Consider the following 21,283-nt stretch of genomic DNA (forward strand, 5'->3'; position numbering starts at 1 on the left):
ATGAGTGATGTACAACTTTTAACAATAGGAATTACAAAAAAAAAGAAACTTGATATATTGCAATGCTATTTAAACAAGAACAAATGATTAAATGAATTATTTATAAATACATACTATTTATACTTTACAGTGCTGGTTTCATTTGAAAAAATACAAAGTAAAAAATTACTTCCCATAAAAAATCTGTTTATTATATAACCATAGTGGAAATGTGAGCAAAGTAAATACAAGTTAAGTTTGTTTTATTTTTAAAAACATAATGACACATAAAAAGAACCACTATTTGGAAAAGGAAATGATGTGAAAACTTTCTAATATACACTTATCATGTGGAAAAACAAATATGTCACTGATGCATGACAAAACTAAATAATACTTATCATTCAAAAAACAATGTGTGTACAAGTCACAGGATAAATGTCATGTCACATCCAAGAATAACATCAACTAATAAACCCTATTATTTACAATGAGCCTCTGAATATATGACATAAACAATACACAAAGCTTGCATTATCATTTAGCTAAACCATTATTACAATATCGTAAAGACCAAAATTGCAGCCATGATATCACATTATATAAAATTGTCTTGGAGCCAAAGAATTGTAGTTGGCTTAACTATTTTTTTTAATAACAGAACATGATCAATGAAATACATAAATAATCCAATGTAAACAGATTTAATACACAGCCAACATTTTCACATCAAACCAAAAAAGCAGTACATTTTTTTTGTTAAATATAAATATTCATATAAAGCTAGGCCAACATACTTTCTATTTATCAGGTAAATGGTCATCTGAAAAATCATTTTCATCAGGCCCTGAAATAAAGACAAAAAAAAGACACATTTTTTTCCATGTTTCTATTACAATTATGAAAAATAATTGAATGGAATAAAGTGGCAACAAGAGACAGATTAAAAGTTTGAGAAGTCTAAATTACTAAACATAATAGATAGAAACATGATTTAAAAGTTAGTGGCATAAAAAAATTATTTTGAGACGTGCCTTATTTTTCCCTTAAAAAATATGATTTGCTGGCTTTTTCGGTACATGGAGCTAAGACAAACCAAAAAGAACATTACAACCTACCTGTTCAAAACTTATTTAGATTAGTTTGCCATTTTAACTATGCTTTGTTTCTGTTATCTTCTCATAGCCCCTTCAGCATACATTATGCCTTCAGCTTACATAATGTTTGTTAACAGTGCTATGTAAATTATTATTACTAATTAATAAAAAGCTATGGGGTATAGATCTAAATCAAGAGCCATAAAATATTTAAGTTTTAGGGGACATAACTTGTTAGGAAGAGAACTTTAAAAATAAAACTCTAATCCTTTAAAGAATTTCTTAAAAGTTGGAAACAATTTAGATGTAGTTAACTATTTTGAAAGGACACTTGCAACTGGGTACACAGCTCAGATAAAGACAGTAGTAATAGTTCTAAATACAAAGTAGTTAATGTTACTTTATCAAGAGAATAGAATGTTATGTATAATAACTAAATAATTGACACTATTATCCTACCCTATAATATACAGTTCAGTGAACTAATTCTGATTATATTCTCTTATAATAAAAGGAAAGAAAAAGTCTAGAATCTATGAATCTTGTCATGTAAAACAATTCTTACCAAATTAGACCAAGTTACCTGTACACAAGACCCTTAAATCTTAATAGCAGCAGATTGAACCAGGTGGATCAGAAAAGAGGATGATTAGGTCTATCCAAAAAGTCAAATAATTAAAAGGTTGGGTACTATTTAATGTGTGCTTTTCTCACAAACAATTTGCTCCCCTCAGGTTATGAATCAATGTACAAAAAAATATGAATGGCTTGAAACAAAAAAAAAGTGAATAATTTATATTAACTGATAAAAAGACTGGTAAAGTTCAAGACAAGTGCTAACCACCAAAAGATGATATAAAAAATTCCGCACACAAGTGTACAAATCTTAAATATCAATATAATTTACTAAAATGTACCATGTTTTGTTAATTCCCAAATGATTTTGGCAGTCTGGCACAGATGAAAAATAGCTGAAATTATCCAACAGCTCTGAGTAGGCTACCATTTTAGTCAGTATACTTCTGCATAGGAAATAGACAATAGTCAAAAGAGAAAAGCTCAGGTAATATGGCCATGGTACAAAATCCTCAAGACTTGCAAAGATCTCTAAAAGTTTAACTAACAAGCAATAGACACAATGGGGGAAAAAAAGAATCAACAATGGGAAAAGGATGGACGAAGTTGGTTGGCAGAGAACATGTAGTGCCCCAAAGTTCTATCAAAGAAGGTGAAGATTCACTGATAGTAACAGACAAGTATGGCTAAGAAACATTTTCTAATTAAATGTTTTGTATGTAAGTTTCAAACATGCTCCCATCTTTACCTTCAAATGTAAGTTGTGCTTCTAAGAGTTTAATTCGCTCTTGGAGTTTCTTGTATTCCTAAAGATTGAAAAAGAAAGAAAAAATGTTGAACAATACAAGCTAAAGGATAAATTTAATATGTATGTGTTTCAAAATGACCCAAGTAAAAAAATATGCATCTACATCAATAATTCTCTACAGGAATTATGTTAATAATTTTAAAATGAACCCACTGATTGAGCTATCAATACTTACCACTTTACAAGTATCTAGAGATTCAAATTCTCCTTCACTGATTTTTGCTTTCTCCACTTGTTCTGCTTTCTTTAAAAGTGTTGTGTGTTCCTCTCTACTCAACATTAAGCCAGCCTTTTCAAAGAGTTTTCGTAACCTTTTCTGGTAACCCTGTAATTGATGCAGATTTCATACCTTATCAATGTTAATCAAAGCAACAAAAAAATTGTTTCACAAAATGTGTTTGATCATCTCTTTGAAACTTTGATGACTGATATAAATATACTATAATGTGATGGCAGAGTGCTTTGAAACTTTGATGACTGATATAAATATACTATAATGTGATGGCAGAGTGCTTTGAAACTTTGATGACTGATATAAATATACTATAATGTGATGGCAGAGTGTTTTGAAACTTTGATGACTGATATAAATATACTATAATGTGATGGCAGAGTGCTTTGAAACATTGATGACTGATATAAACATACTATATGTGATGGCAGAGTGCTTTGAAACTTTGATGACTGGTTTAAATATACTATAATGTGATGGCAGAGTGCTTTGAAACTTTGATGACTGATATAAATATACTATAATGTGATGGCAGAGTGCTTTGAAACTTTGATGACTGATATAAATATACTATAATGTGATGGCAGAGTGCTTTGAAACATTGATGACTGATATAAATATACTATAATGTGATGGCAGAGTGCTTTGAAACTTTGATGACTGATATAAATATACTATAATGTGATGGCAGAGTGCTTTGAAACAATGATGACTGATATAAACATACTATATGTGATGGTAGAGTGCTTTGAAACCGTGATGACTGATATAAATATACTAAACTGTGATAGCAGAGTGCTTTGAAACATTGATGACTGATATAAACATACTATATGTGATGGCAGAGTGCTTTGAAACTGTGATGACTGATATAAATATACTATAATGTGATAGCAGAGTGCTTTGAAACATTGATGACTGATATAAATATACTATAATGTGATGGCAGAGTGCAAAACTAATGAATCAAGGGCCCCAGCTACATAGCACCTTAGTTGACAGCACTGTCATATAATCAAATGGGTCCAGCCCAGAACATAAACAGAATAATTGTACATTGATTCTAGATGTTTCATGTGTTTTCAAACAAGAAGTGTAAAATAATGCTGTAGAGGTAATTAAAAAACTAAAATATAACTTCCATTGCTGGAGTGTTATGCCACTTTCTTGGGTTGAAGACAATAAATGTATAATGTATAAGTAACTTATAGTAACTTATTTATTTATGTAGTTTTGATATTGAATTGTATTGTGCATATTAACTAAGAACTTTGTGTGTGCATAATAATTTATGATTACAATTTGGATAATTAAATAATGCAATTCTTGAAGAACATTTTGTTGGATATTTTCACCAGTTCTATCCCCAGCTATGCTTGGATGTTGAGTCACTAAAACTCAAGTTTACAAAATTGTATTTACCACCCAATGCCAGCATCACAACCACATAACTTAGTGACCTTTCCTTTTTTTTGCCACACTAGCTTTTAGGTCTGAAAGAGTAACCTTACTTTTGTACTTGTAAACAAGTGATAGTACTTCAAGTGGAAATGTCAACTATGTGAGATAGAACTAGACATTGAATGATACTTTAAATTCTCTAATTAAATAAAAAAGAATTAGCTATTTTGTAGTTCATTTGCATGTTACAAGTATCTTTATTATTTAATTTTTATATAGTACTAGACATATGTTACCCGCGACCCGCGGGTCTTTATTTGCGCATTACTGTCGATATAGTCACTGAGAGTGTTTTGTAAACAATTAAACGAAATAATAATGTAATAAGTAAAGCGAATGTGTCAATGTAAAAATAGTGTGAATGAAGCTATCAAATCAAAATAGCTAATAGGCTTAATTAAATCCATTTTTTTTTCAAATTAAAACATTTGCTTGTAGGCCTACATATATTTGATTAAAATTTGAGATGAATAGACTAAATTTTGTATGTTCATGTGTATAAAGTATAAAGTAGATCTTGAGGTAGACGTAGATCTAAATCTACACTAATCTAGAGCTTTAATAGACTATTGAGTTCATTCTGTGCTGCGCATGCGTGACCTTTTTTCATGAATGAATTTATATAGGCCTATCTCAACACGGCTACGCAGCTTTAGCGAACAGCGAACGAATGTATTAAAAATGCTTTAGAAAAACAAATTTGAATGTTAATTTGATTAAAATATGAAATGAATGGACAATAATTAGTATGTTTATGTGTTAAAGCATAAAACTATCTTTGCGAAAAGAAGTTTTATCATCTTAGAGTTCAATAAGAGTTTTATTAGACCTAGGCCTAGGAATAGACTCAGTAGAGAGATGTGTTAATGTGTAACCATTTGGTAATGTCTAATGAAAGAATGTTCGCCAGGAAATCTGTAGTCACAGATATTCGGAACTAATTTATGTAAAAAATGCTTTTAAATAATCTAGTGGATTGGATTTAGATGTATGTTAAACGTAGCTAATGATCCTTTCACGTTATTTCTCTTTCGCTACGAAAATAAAATTAGGTTTGCGAAAATGGGTTTACCCGAAGTCGATACATTCTTATCTATTAAAAACGAAAAGAGCGATAGCTTTGTTAAATGAATGGGATTATAAAGTGAACAATTAAACGAAATTATATTTAGTACGCGATTCATGAATGAATATAGATCTAGGCCTATCTCAACTCGGCTTCGCAGCTTTCGTAAATGAATGTAGCTTTAGAAAACCAAATTTGAATGTTTATTTGATCAAAATATGAAATGAATGGACTTTAATTAATATGTTTATGTGTTAAAGTATAAAACTATCCATGCGAAGAGAAGTTTTATCATCTTAGAGTTGAATTAGAGTTTTAGATCTAGGGATGGGATTATAAAGTAAACAATTAAACGAATTAATATTTAGTACGCGATTCATTACTGAATTGTCTAATGAAAGAATGTTCGTCAGGAAATCTGTAATCACAGATATAAGGAACTAATTAATGTAAAAAATGCTTTTGAAACACAAAATTGAAGGTTAATTTTATTATATAATGAAATCAATGGATCTTCTTTTGTCTTTTCATGTGTCAAAGTAAAAAACTATCTGCGCAAAGTGTATTTCTTAAAATTAGATCTAGGTCTAAATCCTTTCTATCTTTTCTCATGTCAACATTGTAGACATGGCCTAGATCCATAAAATACTATAGCTGTAATAGAGTCGGACAACTTTATTTTTTTTGAGGGTCTTAAGTTTGTTTTAGGGCTACAATACATACACTACGGTCTAAGTTGGTACCCAAGGAACATTCCTGCCTAGTTTTATCAAGATTGGTCAAGCGGTTTTGATGTCTATAAGTAACATACATCCATACATACATACATACATACATACCCCTCACATTCTACTTTATAATATAGTTTTAAGCCATGCTTACCCTCTGGTCAAAACTCTTTTGTGGACATATGGGGGGCGGGGGATATGAAAGTTTCCATGCAGGCGTCCAACAAATTAAACTCACCATGAGTCTGAACTCCAATAAAAAATTTCTTGACAAAATTTGGATTTGAGCTCAAGCCCCCCCCCCCCCCCCCCCAGAAGTTAGGTAGAAAAATGGTTTATACCATTCAGTCACACATCCCAAAATGCAATTGTTTCAAAATCAATCATGTTCTCTTGAACATGACTCACCTTTGCAGTTAACTCCTGTCTTGCCATTACATGCTCAAGGTGATCCCACTCTTTCTGTAATTCAGGGCTGAGGGCTGGATAGACTAGCATAGAATCTGGGTGACAGACAAGTGGTGTCCTAAACACCAGGTGGTAATGACAAGTCTGAGGCTCACTAGCATTGACTATCTCACTGTGGTTTCCACACATGAATGTAATCTGTAATCAAGAGATTTAGGTTGAACAAAATGGAAAGATGCATACCACTGGATAAGAAATCTTTAGAAACTATTGAATTTTAATACCAATTAGAGTTGAAGTAATTGTTTAATCCAGCTAAAATTCAGTACCTAAAGAGAGTCACACAAAATTGAGTTTTTTTGAAACTTTACCTTGCCTTATGTAATAAAAAAAAGCATTTCACAGCACAAAAAATTTAATATCCATTATTACAGTATAAGAATGAGTTATAAATTGAGCTCTTTATTTTATTTGTGCACTTCTTTGTATTAACATGGAGGTGTCCTGTTTCTATTAAATGTACATTTACCATTACATTGAAATAAGCTGTACACCACAACAATGTAATTCCAAGTTTTTGGTCCACACTGTCGTCAGAATTTTTTTGTTCTAGAACAACAGTAACTAGAAGACTTATTGTTGTTATCTAGAACTAATCAAACCTACCCATGCCATGTATGCGGCCGGCTTTTTAAAGCGAGGTTTGGAATTTACAGTCCTCTTCGTGTTCACAGGATATGAGAAATATTATATAATAATAATAATAGTTATATATATATATATATATATATATATATATAACTAGATGATTCCTCTTTTTAATAATGTTAAATTAAACCATCTATCCTGTCAAAGCAAAGTGACCATGAAGCCTGCCGCAAGATTCAAAGTTAATTCCCCTTAGCACAAATAAGAAAATACTATATATATATATATACATATTTAGCTATTTATGTATTTATTTATTTATTTGAAATCCCTAAATATAGGGAGCAATGCTATTTTCTAAGGTCTAGTTTTGTATGTACTTCTATCTATCTTATTCAATATTTTTTACTATAAACTGGAAATGTAATGATGTTATGATCTTTTTTTTCTTTTTTTTTTTTTTCTGTTTAAAGCAATGCCATTGTATTAATATTTCTTTTATTACCTTGAGTTCCTTAAAAAAAAAAAAAAAAGAAAATACAAATTAACAAGAAAAAAAAATGTAACAATAAAATTTTTGTCTTAAGTTTAAATTTCTAGTCTAAATTATCCCACCAGAAACAGACCAATAACCAAGTATAACCAACACTGTATACCAGGGTGGAGCAAAAGAGAAGAATTTTCTATGGTACAAACTGCCTACAAACTCAGTAGTAAAAAGCTGTCTAGGAAAAGAAATGAAATATTTCTTGTGTTATTCCTTTCTTTTTGTACATAAAAATGCTTAAACTTTAGAAGTCTCACTTTCACTGATCTGAAAATACTTCCACAGGGATCTCCATCTTTCATCATCATAGAAGTAAAGGTATTGTTCTCTATCTCCCATTCTTGCCAAACTCTAAGGAGAAATGCAAATTGTATATTTGAAATATCAACAGACAAATTAAAAGTAAATCTTGCAACAAGTGTTAAAACAGTAGTTACTTATAAGAAGAAAAAAAGTTAATATATAAACATTTACTACAAGAGCATTAGAAATAAAAGAAACAGATTGTTATGTTTTGTACACCATTTAGACACCTTTCCCACAGTCAGTTGGATAACTTGGTATGACAAGTGTAATGCTCGGAAAGTCCCCTATCTTTCTATTCTTTGTGATTTTAAGGGTCTCACACAGTGAGTCAGTCAGTCCATCCCCACTTTCTCCCATTCTTAGTATTTACCCATAATAAAGGATTTATTTAGAAACATCTCATAGTTGTGATTTCGTCCCTCTCTTCTTGTTTTATCTTTTTTTAAAATACAAAAAAATATTATGAATGGGGAGGGGGGGGGGGGGGCGGCTGTATGTGTGGTATTCAGACAGTTAATTATTTATTTTAATGTAAACATGTGTCAAATTTTAATGGTTAAAAGTAACTAAAAATTTTAGATTATAGCTAATTATTGGCGGTAGCAACAAGAAAATATGAAATCAAGCTACTAAGAGGATGATTTAATTAAAATAAAAGCATATCACTCATTGTTTAGAATTAGAGGAAATGAAGTAAACAATACAAATGAAATGCATAGGGCGTAATTATCTTCTTTTTGGTAATATATAAGATAAGATTCTGTATAATCTATAAAGGAGGTGGTTTACTTGCTCTGCATTTGTCCTGAATTTGAATGACTTCAACATACCCAAATTTAATTCTAATAATGAATACTAAATAAATTACTTAAAGCGTATTAGATTAATATTTCTGACAATCTAGTGTTTCTACACTAGCGGGACTGGAGGGGGCTACTAGAAGACACATGCACCCTGACATACCCAAAAAGATGGCAACACATACACTCAAATCATACCCATCAGATGCCATCTTCTACTACACAGATGGGTCCGTACTTAAAGACCCCACGAGAGCTGGGTATGGGGCCTTTATATGTTACCCGGACCTCAAACAAGACAAGCTGTCAGGTGCATGCGGCCACATGTAGCTTTGACGCTGAACTCACTATGATAATCACAGCACTATGCCATATAGGGGAAAAACTCAGTTAAAGGGAAACTGTTGCGGCTTCTGTTGTAATGGTTACCGATTCTAGCTCCAGCCTCCAAGCTATGGCTGGCTTGGAGTAAAGTCCCCTTTGGTAGAAGAGGCATTAGGCAGCACAAATAACATCCACCTATTTATTGGAGCTGTCATCTTTATGCAGTGGGTGCCCTCGCAATGCAGCCAGGGGGTTAACAAGGCGGCTGATGCTCTAGCATGAGAAGGAGTGCTGGCCGTGCACAATTTCAAGGCTCCAAGTATGTTTAACCAAGCTACGACATTAATCCGAGAGTGGGTACATGACTAGTGGTTGAAATCCTGGGATGGCTCCAACAAAGCCTGTGGAGTCTGGCAGCATTTGTGTGGCCCGAACTGCGAAGATCCATGGTGGAGGCTAAAAAGGTCGGAACAATCCATTATTGCGCATTGTAGAATGGGGCACTGCCCTGTTGGTGCTTATTTTGCCCGGTTCCGGACAAATTTTGATGCCCGTTGCCGACACTGTGGAGAGTCGGTGGAAACAGTGGCGCATATCTTGCAAGAGTGTCCGCAGCTCAGAGAGTCACTTGATCTGTATGGGAGCTTAAAGGCCTAACAGCTGAGTTTCTTGCCAAGGCTCTACGGGAGGACTTCCAGCCTTGCTACCAAATGGATTTCATCTCAGGTAAGAAATAATTATCACAATATGTGGACTTGACCTCTTTTGTACATAAAAGGAGCTTACTTAGGATACTTTTAATAGAATACAGAAGTTGTTATTACTCACCCCAGGACACCTTTATATGGATTCCAATGAAGACCTTGTTCATGCTGTGTCACATTAGAAAATGGACAGAATTTATATTTATAGCTGAAAGAAAAAGATGATGTATGTTTATCCAATAAAAGTGTTACATTTTGAAGAACTACTGAACAGCTACTTAAGCATTTTTAAACTATTCCCACTTTGGTCTGAAACATTCACTCAATGTACAAATAGAATTATCAAGGGAAGTGACATGAATTAATGTTAACAAGGCGAGAGTAGAGCTCCACAAAGGAAATGTAAGACTAGATCTTATCTTCTTCTTATCTTATATAATACAGACGTTACTTCAAAAAAGAAGATGATTACGTCCTACGCGTCATGCATTTAGTCATGCATATTAACCAATGACTTAAATTCTGCCAAGTCACTGGTTTTCCTGGCTAGCTCAGGCAACCCATTCCATGCTCTAATAGCACTAGGGAAGAAGGAGTATTTGTACAAATTTGTCCTAGCATATGGGACGAGGAATGTGCCTTTATCTTTGTGTCTTTCAGAGTATTTTATTAAATTTTGTTTTTGTATTTGAAGATTATGGTTCAGTGTTTTATGTATGATTGCTACTTTACTTTTGAGCCTTCTGTCCTGAAGGCTTTCTAAATTTAGTGATTTTACTAAAGGTGTTACTCTAGTCAAATGTGAATATTCGTTTGTTATGAATCGCACTGCTCTATTTTGTGTCTGTTCCAGTTTCTTAATGTTTTCTTGAGTTGAGGGGTCCCAAACGGAGGATGCATATTCTATTATTGGCCTAACCAGGGTTAAGTAACATTTTAGTTTTATGTTCTTATTTGATTTATAGAAATTTCTTTTAATAAATCCTAATGCTTTGTTTGATTTTTTTGTAGTTTCATCAATATGTGGATTCCATGATAGTTTTTCATTTATTATAACACCTAGGTATTTTGCGTTTTTAGTCTGTGATACTGGTTTGCCATGAATAAGATAAGTGGAATTAATTTGTTTTAGTTTTTTTGTTACTCTTAACAACTGACATTTTTCTGGGTGGAAAGACATGCTCCAATTTGATTCCCATTTCTGTAATTCATCTAATTCTCTTTGTAAAATATCTGTGTCTTGTGTTGTTTTTATTGTTCTATATATTATGCAATCGTCTGCAAATAATCTGACTTTTGTTCCTGAACTAATGCAGTTTGGTAAATCATTTATGTAAATTAAAAATAGTAGTGGACCCAAGACTGTACCTTGAGGTACTCCTGAGTTTACTGTTATCGGTGTTGATTTAGAGCCATTTATTATTACAGTTTGTTCTCTCCCTATCAGAAAGTCTTTAATCCACTGATGCAGTGGACCATTAATGCCGAAATATTTTAATTTTTTAAGCAAACTATGGTGGTGAACTTTGTCAAAAGCCTTAGAAAAATCTAGTAAGATAGCATCTATTTGTTCACTATTATCTAAACCTTTTGAAAAATCATCAATTAGTCCTATTAGTTGTGTTTCACATGATCTATATTTCCTAAAGCCATGTTGGTATGGTGTGAGGACATTATGTTTGTCTAAGTGGTTTATGATGTTGCTACATATTATGTGTTCTAGGATTTTACATGTGATGCTGGTAGATGAAGCCGAGAGAGCATTTAATTGAAAAGACTAGCAAGAGATCATGTTAATGCTTGGTCATTAGTTTGTAGCTCCAAACAGCTAGTAAAACTAAAACTAAGTAAGCATACACAATTCTTAATGTAAACTTGAAATAAACTTGAACAAGTTTTTGTTTTAAACAAAATATATTTAACTTTTATTTATAAATGTATACACAGATTCAACTTGAAAGTAGGTGTGTGATTATGTGTAGAAACACAAGTGAAATGATAATTTAAGCAAGATACAACTCACTAAAAATGTATGTCTTGCTGTCCACGCAACTCTTGCTAGTCTCCCCCTTTTCAACTTTCACACCAGTATTTATGAAATTGAACTATAACAAACCAGCTCATGGTTTCATCACAATCCATTATGCCTACTCAGCCAAACTAACAGCCCACCTTTTCTCATGGATACATCATAAACACTTATTCCATAACAAGTGGCATGCTTTTACTGAGGCTCTATGTTCCATGAGGAAAACAAAGGACAGATGATAGTGATGATGATGATTAGGTACTAAAGATTGCAAGGAATATGCATGGCCTTTCGGGGGTGTTAATATGTATTTTCATTTAGAATAAGCTACATGTACAGCAAATGGTAACTAGGTTGTGTTATCCTTATATTTATATATCTTAATAATAATAATAATTTTTCATTTTTCTTACTATTTGTGCATTACACAAAAAAAAAAAAAAAAAAAAAAAACATTATAACTTTACAAAAATGAAATATACTTTCACACCAGTTTCACTCAACATTACATATGAAATGTTTATAACAGATACTTGGATTGTATTGTCAGGGGAACAAAGGAGATTTTGTGTCTGTTTGTTTTTGTAATCAAAGTCTTGTGTTTCCTATGTGATTTTAAAATATAAAAAAAAACACAGACTGTGTTTATTTGTTTTTTTTTTTATTTTAGCTTTGTAGTGAATGAATATTTCTTTCAAACATGGGGTTTGTTTATAATAATTGTAATGTTCCCAAATATGTCAATGTGCTGAATGGGTGGTAAAGCATTTACCCTGTTTAAGCTAACAGAGACTAATGCAGATATTTCCTATTTTGTGTTACATAAAACTCTTTGATTAAATTTTTTATTAAATACTAACTTTTCTGAATGACCATTGTCAGGTCAAATTCTAATTAAAAAAAGAAATGGTTGTCATATAAAATCTGCTGAATGAACTTTCCCCGTTCTCCATAAGAAACAAAATTAAGCTCAACACTGTCTAGTCTAAGTAAGAAACAAAATTATCTGCTTCATTTACAGTGTGAAACTAGTTGAAGTAAACTAACCTAAATTGTCTTAGTAGAAAGCTTGATTGTGCAATCTGTCCAACACAGTTTCACAGAGAAACTTGACTGCTTAACATAACCCAAACTGTGATTGAGAGAAACTTGACTACATAACATAACCCAAACTGTGATTTAGAAAAACTTGACTACATAAAATAACCCAAACTGTGATTGAGAGAAATTTGGCTACATAAAATAACCCAAAATGTCATTAAGAGAAACTTTACAACATAACATACCCAAAACTGTGATTGAAATAACAAAACCCAAAATAAGATTGAGAGAAACTAGATTTAAAAAATTCATAGATTTTAAAATAACTAAAAATACTTAACAGAAAGCAGAAAGGATCATTTTAAATAAAAAAAAAAAACATTTAAAAAAAACTGCACTAACTTTCTTATAACGGAACTAAAACAGCGCCCTATCAGTCTCTGGAAATGAGAAGGCCCTGAAAAATTTGCAGGTTGAACTCTGAGTTTAAGTGTTTCTTCTGGCTGAGTGTGACTCTGTTGTGAATACACATTATTGATACTGTAAAAAAAAAAAAATTACATAGTTTGCAAAATATATTTTTCACAATAACAAAATGACTTATTTAAAAAAAGTGTTATAATGTTTATTACTGTTACCCAAAACTTGATGGTTCATCCACTATCTTCATTTCAACAAGATCTGCCAAAACATCTGTGTAATAAAACAAATCTGTCAGCTTTTTAAATTGCTTTTGTCTGAGGTGGGAGAGCAGGGAAAAAGTCTACATTTAAGCTGACCTAAAATTCATTTAAACTACATTCACAGAAGTGCCAAAAGCAGTGGCATAATATCTATGGCACAAATGGGTTCAATGAACCCAGGCCCATGACTGACAGTGGTCCACATGGGCACTTTAAAAAAACAAAAGTGTGTTGTTTTATTCCTTTTTATTATTATAATATAATTTATTATATATATATATATATATATATATATATATATATATATAGATCTATATATCATAATATATGTTGCCACCCTCCATTGCTCACCCCTGTTCTAAATCTATGACAATGTAAGTTGTAACTATGTGACAGTATGTCATTAGATAAGAATGTAGCTTTATTATCATTGTAGATCTAAAATATGCTGATGTATGTATGATAATAATCAAATGATTCATTATAATTTAGATTCTACATCACTATTACACTATTAGTATTACTACTTACTTACTATTACGCATCATCATTTAATGTTTATAATATAATATTAAATATAGATCTAGTCATATTCTAGTCAAAGTCAATCTAGACTCTACACATAGTTATCATCTAATAGTATAGTCATAGAATGACAGATCATTAGATCTACGATCTACATTGACTACATTAATTTATTTCAAAATCACATTGAGTGACATTGTCCATGAAAACGTTAAAAGACATATCAGACATACGAGATATATATATATAATATATATCATCGTCATATATACATTGATATTGAATTGCCTAGAATAATTTAATCTAGATTGACTAGATTATACTAGATAATCTAAGTATTCTAAGATAATAAGATAATCATTCAAATCATTGAATTGTCACAATTGTGATTGTGAATTGATTGATCAACGTACGTAACGTACCCTGGAGCTGATATAATAACACAATGTTAATGAACAGTAAGTTGAGTAAGAATATACAAATGCTTTTATGGTGCATTTTTCACGCTACTGTGAATTTATGATTCCTAGATCTAGATCTATATATATCTAGTAACTAGTAGAATCTATTATTCTAAATCTAGTTAGCTAGCAGTGAACTGAATGTACACAAGTTTGTTGTGCATCTTTAATGTTAAAGATTACATTTCATGCTAGCATGACAACATAAACATTGAAATATAGGTTTGTACTATCTAACTGACATATATAGAGTCTTTTCTAGATCGATATCTTACTTACTTAGACTTAGGTCCTCCCGCGCCGTTCGGCGCATTGGGCGGCAAGCTGTCTCCATAATGATCTGTCACTGGCAATGTCTGGAGCCTCCTCCCATCTGGTGTCCACTGTTCTGAGGTCCTCCATGAAGGTGTGTCGCCAGGTAATACGAGGACGTCCCTGTTTGCGCTTTCCTCGTTTTGGCTTCCAGGTTATCGCAACTCTTGGTGTGCGTAATTCATTTTGACGTAGAACATGTCCCGCAAACCTCATGCGACGCTCAGTCACAACCTCACTAAGTGTTCGACTCCCAGTTCGGCATAGGATTTCCTTGTTTGAGATCCGGTCTGTGTAACTGACTCCCAAAATCCGTCTCAGCCATCTTTGTTGAGCCACATTTAGTCTTTTCTCAATTTTGACAGATGACTTCCACGTCTCACATGCATATGTAGCAGTTGGAATGACGATTGTGTTGAGAAGGTGTATTTTTGTCTCGAGTCCAATGGCTTGGCTAGTCCAAATAGGCAGCAGCCTTTGGAAAATGCTCCCTGCCTTTCCTATTCGACATGCTACATCATGGTAAGCATCTCCATCATTTGTTATGATGCTGCCAAGGTACGTGAACTTGTCCAGCTCTTCAAGCTTTGACTCGCCAAGTCTGATGGGGACACCCTTTGCCTTATATCCCACTCGCATAATTTTAGTCTTATCCAAGTTTATGCGGAGGCCAATTTTGGGTGCCTCTCTGTCTAGGCTCTCCGTCATTTCTTGAATGCATTTATTTGTAGCCCCGAGTAGTGCAACATCATCAGCAAAGTCCAAGTCCATCAATCGGAGTTGTTCATGCCATGGAATACCAAAGGCAGTCTGGTTCATTGCTCTCCTCATTATGTAGTCGATGGCTAGGAGGAAAAGGAAGGGAGATAAGATGCACCCCTGTCTCACACCTGTCTCGATTGTAAAAAAACTCTGTTGTTCCCTCTTCTGTTTTAATGCAGCAACTAGACTGACTGTAAAGGCGTCGTAGGATCTGGACGAATTTTTCTGGGATACCGTATTCTCTAACTATTTTCCATAGTGATTCTCGGTGGACACTATCAAACGCTTTTTTGAAGTCCACAAAACTGATCATTAGCCGTTGTTGGTACTCAAGACTTTGTTCTATGATATTTCGTAAAACGAAAATCTGCTCTGTACATGATCTGCCTCTTCGGAAACCTGCTTGTTCTTCTCTGAGCCTTTCATCTACAGACTGTTGAAGCCGTCTCAACAAAACAGTGCTGAAAACTTTGCCTGGGACAGAGAGGAGAGTAATGCCCCTCCAGTTGTTGCAATCTGCCAAGTTGCCCTTTTTTGGAAGCTTTACAATCACTCCCTTTTGCCAGTCCTCTGGGACTTTTGAAGTTCGCCAACAGAGATTTAAGAGATCAGTCATTCTGTTAACAATGCACTGTCCCCCATATTTTAGCATTTCTGCTGATATCATGTCTAGTCCTGGTGCTTTGTTATTCTTTAGCACTGCTATGGCCATGGTAACCTCCTCAGCAGTTATTGGGTCTGTCTTGACCTTGAGATCATTGTCTGGAGAGGGGTCCTTGAATATGTAAGTTAGGTCTGGCGACAGTTGGTTAAGGGTCTCTTTAAAGTGCTCTACCCATCTTGCATCCTGTTCTTCTTTGGTTAACAAAGTTTTGCCTTGCTTGTCTTTTATTGGTGCCCCATGTCCACTCTTTGCTCCAGTGAGATCTCGGACAATACGATGGAGTATTTTTGTATCATTTCTGCTTGCAGCTGCTTGTGCCTCTTGTCCCTTCTGCTCTATCCAGTCCCGTTTATCTTGCCGACAGCTTCTCTTTACTTTCAGATCTGCTTCCCTATAGGCTTCTTCCGCTATGCTGCGATCCTGTGTTTCATTTTTCTGATCTCGCCTACGTTTGGCCTCTTTCCTCTCATCTATCAATTTCCATGTTCTGTCTTGTATCCACCGTTCCTTGTATGAGCCTCGCCTCCTTCCGATAACTTCTTCCGCGCACCCAATAGTGGTATCTTTGAAGTTGGCCCACTCTTCTTCAAGGGTCAATATATCTGCAAGAGCCTCAAAGCGGTTCGTTAGTTTCAATTGGAACTGTGCTGCAGTATTGCCGTCTTTAAGCTTCTCTACATTAAATGGGCGGGGTCGTGTGGTTTGTTTTGGTTGGCGTTTTAATCGGAGCTTACATTTGCCACTGACAAGGTAGTGGTCTGAGCCGATATCAGCTCCTCTGCGGGTCCGCACGTCTAACAGAGATGACCTCCATCGTTTGGAGATGCAAATGTAATCTATCTCGTTGAAGGTTTCTCCATTTGGTGATCGCCATGTTTTTTTTGTGTATTTGTTTGTGCTTAAAATATGTGTTTCCAATTGAAAGGCTGTTGGATGCGCAGAGAGAAATCAAGCGCTCGCCATTATCACTGATGTTTTCTGCAGAGCCATATGGTCCCATTACATATTCAAAGCCAGTTCGGTTGGGATTGATTTTGGCGTTAAAGTCTCCCATCAGTAGAATTAGGTCGTGAGTAGGTGTTTCATCAAGAGTGGTTTGTAGTTGATTATAGAAATGATCTTTGATGGTATCTTCTGCATCCTCTGTAGGAGCATAAGCTTGGATGGTAGTGACTTTAATTTGCTTTGTTTGGAGTCGAGCTGTAATGATGCGGTCACTGACCGGCTTCCAAGCAATTAGCGCTGAAGCTGCTATTTTAGACATGATGATTCCTACACCACCAATGTGCTCCTTGTCATGTCCTGAATATATTATTGTCTTGCCATCATTGATTATTTGTCCACTTGATGTCCACCGCATCTCGCAGATCCCAAGGATGTCCAGCCGGTAAGAGTCAAACTCTCTTAAAAGTTGGGCCAGTTTACCGCATTGATTCAGGGTTCTTACATTCCACGTGCCTATAAGAGTCGGTTTCCTTGCGTTGAAAGGCTTGCCATGTATCAGGTATTGGACTTCCAGTTGGCTTTGATCCAACACCGTTATCAGGGTTTGGCCGCCCTCGCCGCATGTATAGTTTTCATTATGTGTCGAGTTTGCCGTTTCTGTAGCAATAGTGGTTTTACAGGGTGGGGTCGCTAGCCCCACGCCAAACCCTCCTCCTTTCTCACCCGGGCTTGGGACCGGCATATGGCGGAGTTAGATCGATATCAGCGGTTCTCAACTGTAATAATAACTGTAATAATAATATGATCGAAAGTTCTGATAATCTTATACTACTCCACACTATCCCGCGACCCCCAACTATAAAATTATTTTCGTTCCTATGACTAAGTAGATCTAACTTAATGTATCCTTTTGCTAATGTTATTAGGCCTAGACTACATTCTGTTGATCAGGCTCAATGCCATTTTCCACATAGAAAGCAGTTAAAGTTGACAATGTCAACATGAAACCCATTTTTATTTGAAAAGCTGAAGTTTTGTTTGGAAGGAACGATATTTTTTTCCAGACAAATCAAGGCATGTTGCATTAAATTCTTGCAGAGATCAATTTAATTTGTTCACGATGTCAACCAGATATACGGGATAACAAAGAGTGGTTTAGCTTTCTGATTTACAAAAAAAAAAAAAAACAACTATTAGTTCATCACTAAGATGAAAATCACGTTTTAGAACTTTGCCTCTCGATAACAATCTCACTTCAGTGTGAAATAGGAGATACATTGAAGCATCAAAGTAAAACGCAAGTGCGTGTGTTGGAGGTGTCAGATTACAATAATCTATTCCACGTTATAGTTTCTCATTTTGCTGTTAAGGAACACATTTTCAACATAAACCTGAAGTCGATTTAGCTACTATAGGCCTACTACTTGACTCAAGCAAGCAAGGGCAAGTTATGTTCTATGGATTAGGAACAATGCCATCCCCGGTAATTATTTCAGGAATTTCAACGCCAGGGTATGAATGTAATGGTTTCACGTATGAGATTGTCTTAGTAATTTTAATCTTATCTTATCTTATATAATACAGACGTTACTTCAAAAAAGAAGATGATTACGTCCTACGCGTCATGCATTTAGTCATGCATATTAACCAATGACTTAAATTCTGCCAAGTCACTGGTTTTCCTGGCTAGCTCAGGCAACCCATTCCATGCTCTAATAGCACTAGGGAAGGAGTATTTGTACAAATTTGTCCTAGCATATGGGACGAGGAATGTGCCTTTATCTTTGTGTCTTTCAGAGTATTTTATTAAATTTTGTTTTTGTATTTGAAGATTATGGTTCAGTGTTTTATGCATGATTGCTACTTTACTTTTGAGCCTTCTGTCCTGAAGGCTTTCTAAATTTAGTGATTTTACTAAAGGTGTTACTCTAGTCAAATGTGAATATTCGTTTGTTATGAATCGCACTGCTCTATTTTGTGTCTGTTCTAGTTTCTTAATGTTTTCTTGAGTTGAGGGGTCCCAAACAGAGGATGCATATTCTATTATTGGCCTAACCAAGGTTAAATAACATTTTAGTTTTATGTTCTTATTTGATTTATAGAAATTTCTTTTAATAAATCCTAATGCTTTGTTTGATTTTTTTTGTAGTTTCATCAATATGTGGATTCCATGACAGTTTTTCATTTATTATAACACCTAGGTATTTTGCGTTTTTAGTCTGTGTTACTGGTTTGCCATGAATAAGATAAGTGGAATTAATTTGTTTTAGTTTTTTTGTTACTCTTAACAACTGACATTTTTCTGGGTGGAAAGACATGCTCCAATTTGATTCCCATTTCTGTAATTCATCTAATTCTCTTTGTAAAATATCTGTGTCTTGTGTTGTTTTTATTGTTCTATATATTATACAATCGTCTGCAAATAATCTGACTTTTGTTCCTGAACTAATGCAATTTGGTAAATCATTTATGTAAATTAAAAATAGTAGTGGACCCAAGACTGTTCCTTGAGGTACACCTGAGTTTACTGTTATCGGTGTTGATTTAGAGCCATTTATTATTACAGTTTGTTCTCTCCCTATCAGAAAGTCTTTAATCCACTGATGCAGTGGACCATTAATGCGGAAATATTTTAATTTTTTAAGCAAACTGTGGTGGTGAACTTTGTCAAAAGCCTTAGAAAAATCTAGTAAGATAGCATCTATTTGTTCACTATTATCTAAACCTTTTGAAAAATCATCAATTAGTCTTATTAGTTGTGTTTCACATGATCTATATTTCCTAAAGCCATGTTGGTATGGTGTGAGGACATTATGTTTGTCTGAGTGGTTAATGATGTTGCTACATATTATGTGTTCTAGGATTTTACATGTGATGCTGGTAAGTGATACTGGTCTGTAGTTTCCTGGGTCAGATTTTTCTCCTTTTTTAAATAGGGGGGTGACATTAGCTTCTTTCCAGTCCTTTGGTACTCTGCCCTGGTTAAGTGAAGCCTGAAAGAGTATTTTGAACACTGGGGCTAGCTCATTACTTAGTTCTTTGAGTAATCTAGCTGGAATACCATCAGGTCCAGAAGCTTTATTTGGTTTGGTGTTGGCTAATAGTTTTTGAATTCCATTTTCTTGTACTACTATATCTTCTATATTGTCTACTTGGTTCAAATTCAGTAATATGTCTTTGTCTCCTGGGGCTGAGAATGCTGATGCAAAGTATTTGTTTAGAATGTTTGCTTTAGTTTCATTATCATTATGTATTATGTTATGTTCATCTTTTAATGGCGCTACGCCTGTTGTTTCCATTTTCTTAGACTTAATGTATGACCATAGGTTTTTGTTGTTATCTTTAGATATTACATTGTTTATGTATTCACTCTGCAGCTGTCTGCTTACTTTTTGGGTTAAGTGTTTAATTTTTATATACTTTTTGTAAACTCTTTCTGCATTAGTTTCTTTAAATTTTCTATATAGGTTTTCCTTCTGTTTACAAAGCTTCTTTAGTCTATTATTAAACCAGCATTTATTTATTTTGTTTGATGTGTATTTAGTTGGTATATGATTTTCTATAATGCTTTTAAGATGGTTTTTAATGAAATTCCAGAGGTCATCGACTGGTTGGTTAATGTCTTTTTCTAATAAGAATGTTTGTTGAAAGTTTAATGCAGCTTGGTGTAGTTGTGTTAGGTTACATTTATTCCAGATTAAGATTTTTCTTTTGGGTTTTGTATTTGCTACTGCTTTTATCTGACTGTGTATTTTTATGATCTCATGGTCTGATAGACCAGGGATAATATCATAATCAACTACTAATCCAGGTCTGTTGGTTAAGAAGAGATCTAATGTGTTGTTTAATCTAGTTGGCTTTTTAATGATTTGATCTAAACTTAGGTTGTGTAAAGTTTCTATGAAAAGCTCATTTATGTCCTTAAGGTTTTGGTGTTAATCTATGGTTAGTGTTTTCCAATTTATATCAGGTAGGTTGAAATCACCCATAATCCAAAAAACTGCATTTTTATTTGTCTCTTTAAGTGTAGTAATCTGATTACATAGTTCCTGCATGTATTCTAAACTAGAATTTGGCTGGATTCATTAAATCATATACTACACATAAAATAGTTGCTATCTAGGTCATGATTTTTAGCGGCCCCCGAAAGGGGAAAAGACGCTATTAGTTTTGTGTG

The 21,283-nt window shown here is 33.9% G+C and overlaps 1 protein-coding gene across 1 annotated transcript; it reads right to left on the bottom strand.

Moving 5' to 3' along the window:
- Positions 1–35: 35 nt before the first annotated feature.
- On the bottom strand, positions 36–14,604 carry LOC106064353 (N-acetylglucosamine-1-phosphotransferase subunit gamma-like). Its single transcript, XM_013222882.2, has 9 exons — positions 14,385–14,604; positions 13,393–13,447; positions 13,157–13,294; positions 9,809–9,892; positions 7,808–7,901; positions 6,356–6,553; positions 2,636–2,785; positions 2,401–2,458; positions 36–826 (listed from the first exon to the last, which is right to left on the bottom strand). The coding sequence occupies exons 1-9, from the start codon at positions 14,458–14,460 to the stop codon at positions 780–782; spliced, it is 900 nt and encodes a 299-aa protein (XP_013078336.2). The 5' UTR covers positions 14,461–14,604; the 3' UTR covers positions 36–779.
- Positions 14,605–21,283: the final 6,679 nt, after the last annotated feature.

The sequence above is a fragment of the Biomphalaria glabrata genome, chromosome 5 (genome assembly GCF_947242115.1).
Source record: "Biomphalaria glabrata chromosome 5, xgBioGlab47.1, whole genome shotgun sequence".
Classification (NCBI taxonomy): domain Eukaryota; kingdom Metazoa; phylum Mollusca; class Gastropoda; family Planorbidae; genus Biomphalaria; species Biomphalaria glabrata.

Excerpts from the sequence above, each read along its gene's own strand:
- LOC106064353 (XM_013222882.2), bottom strand. The coding sequence starts at position 14,460 with ATGCACCATAAAAGCATTTGTATATTCTTACTCAACTTACTGTTCATT. Across the intron at positions 13,295-13,392 it reads GATGAACCATCAAGTTTTGG|TATCAATAATGTGTATTCAC; the intron begins GTAACAGTAATA and ends TTTTTTTTACAG. Across the intron at positions 7,902-9,808 it reads CCATATAAAGGTGTCCTGGG|AGTTTGGCAAGAATGGGAGA; the intron begins GTGAGTAATAAC and ends ATTTCTCCTTAG.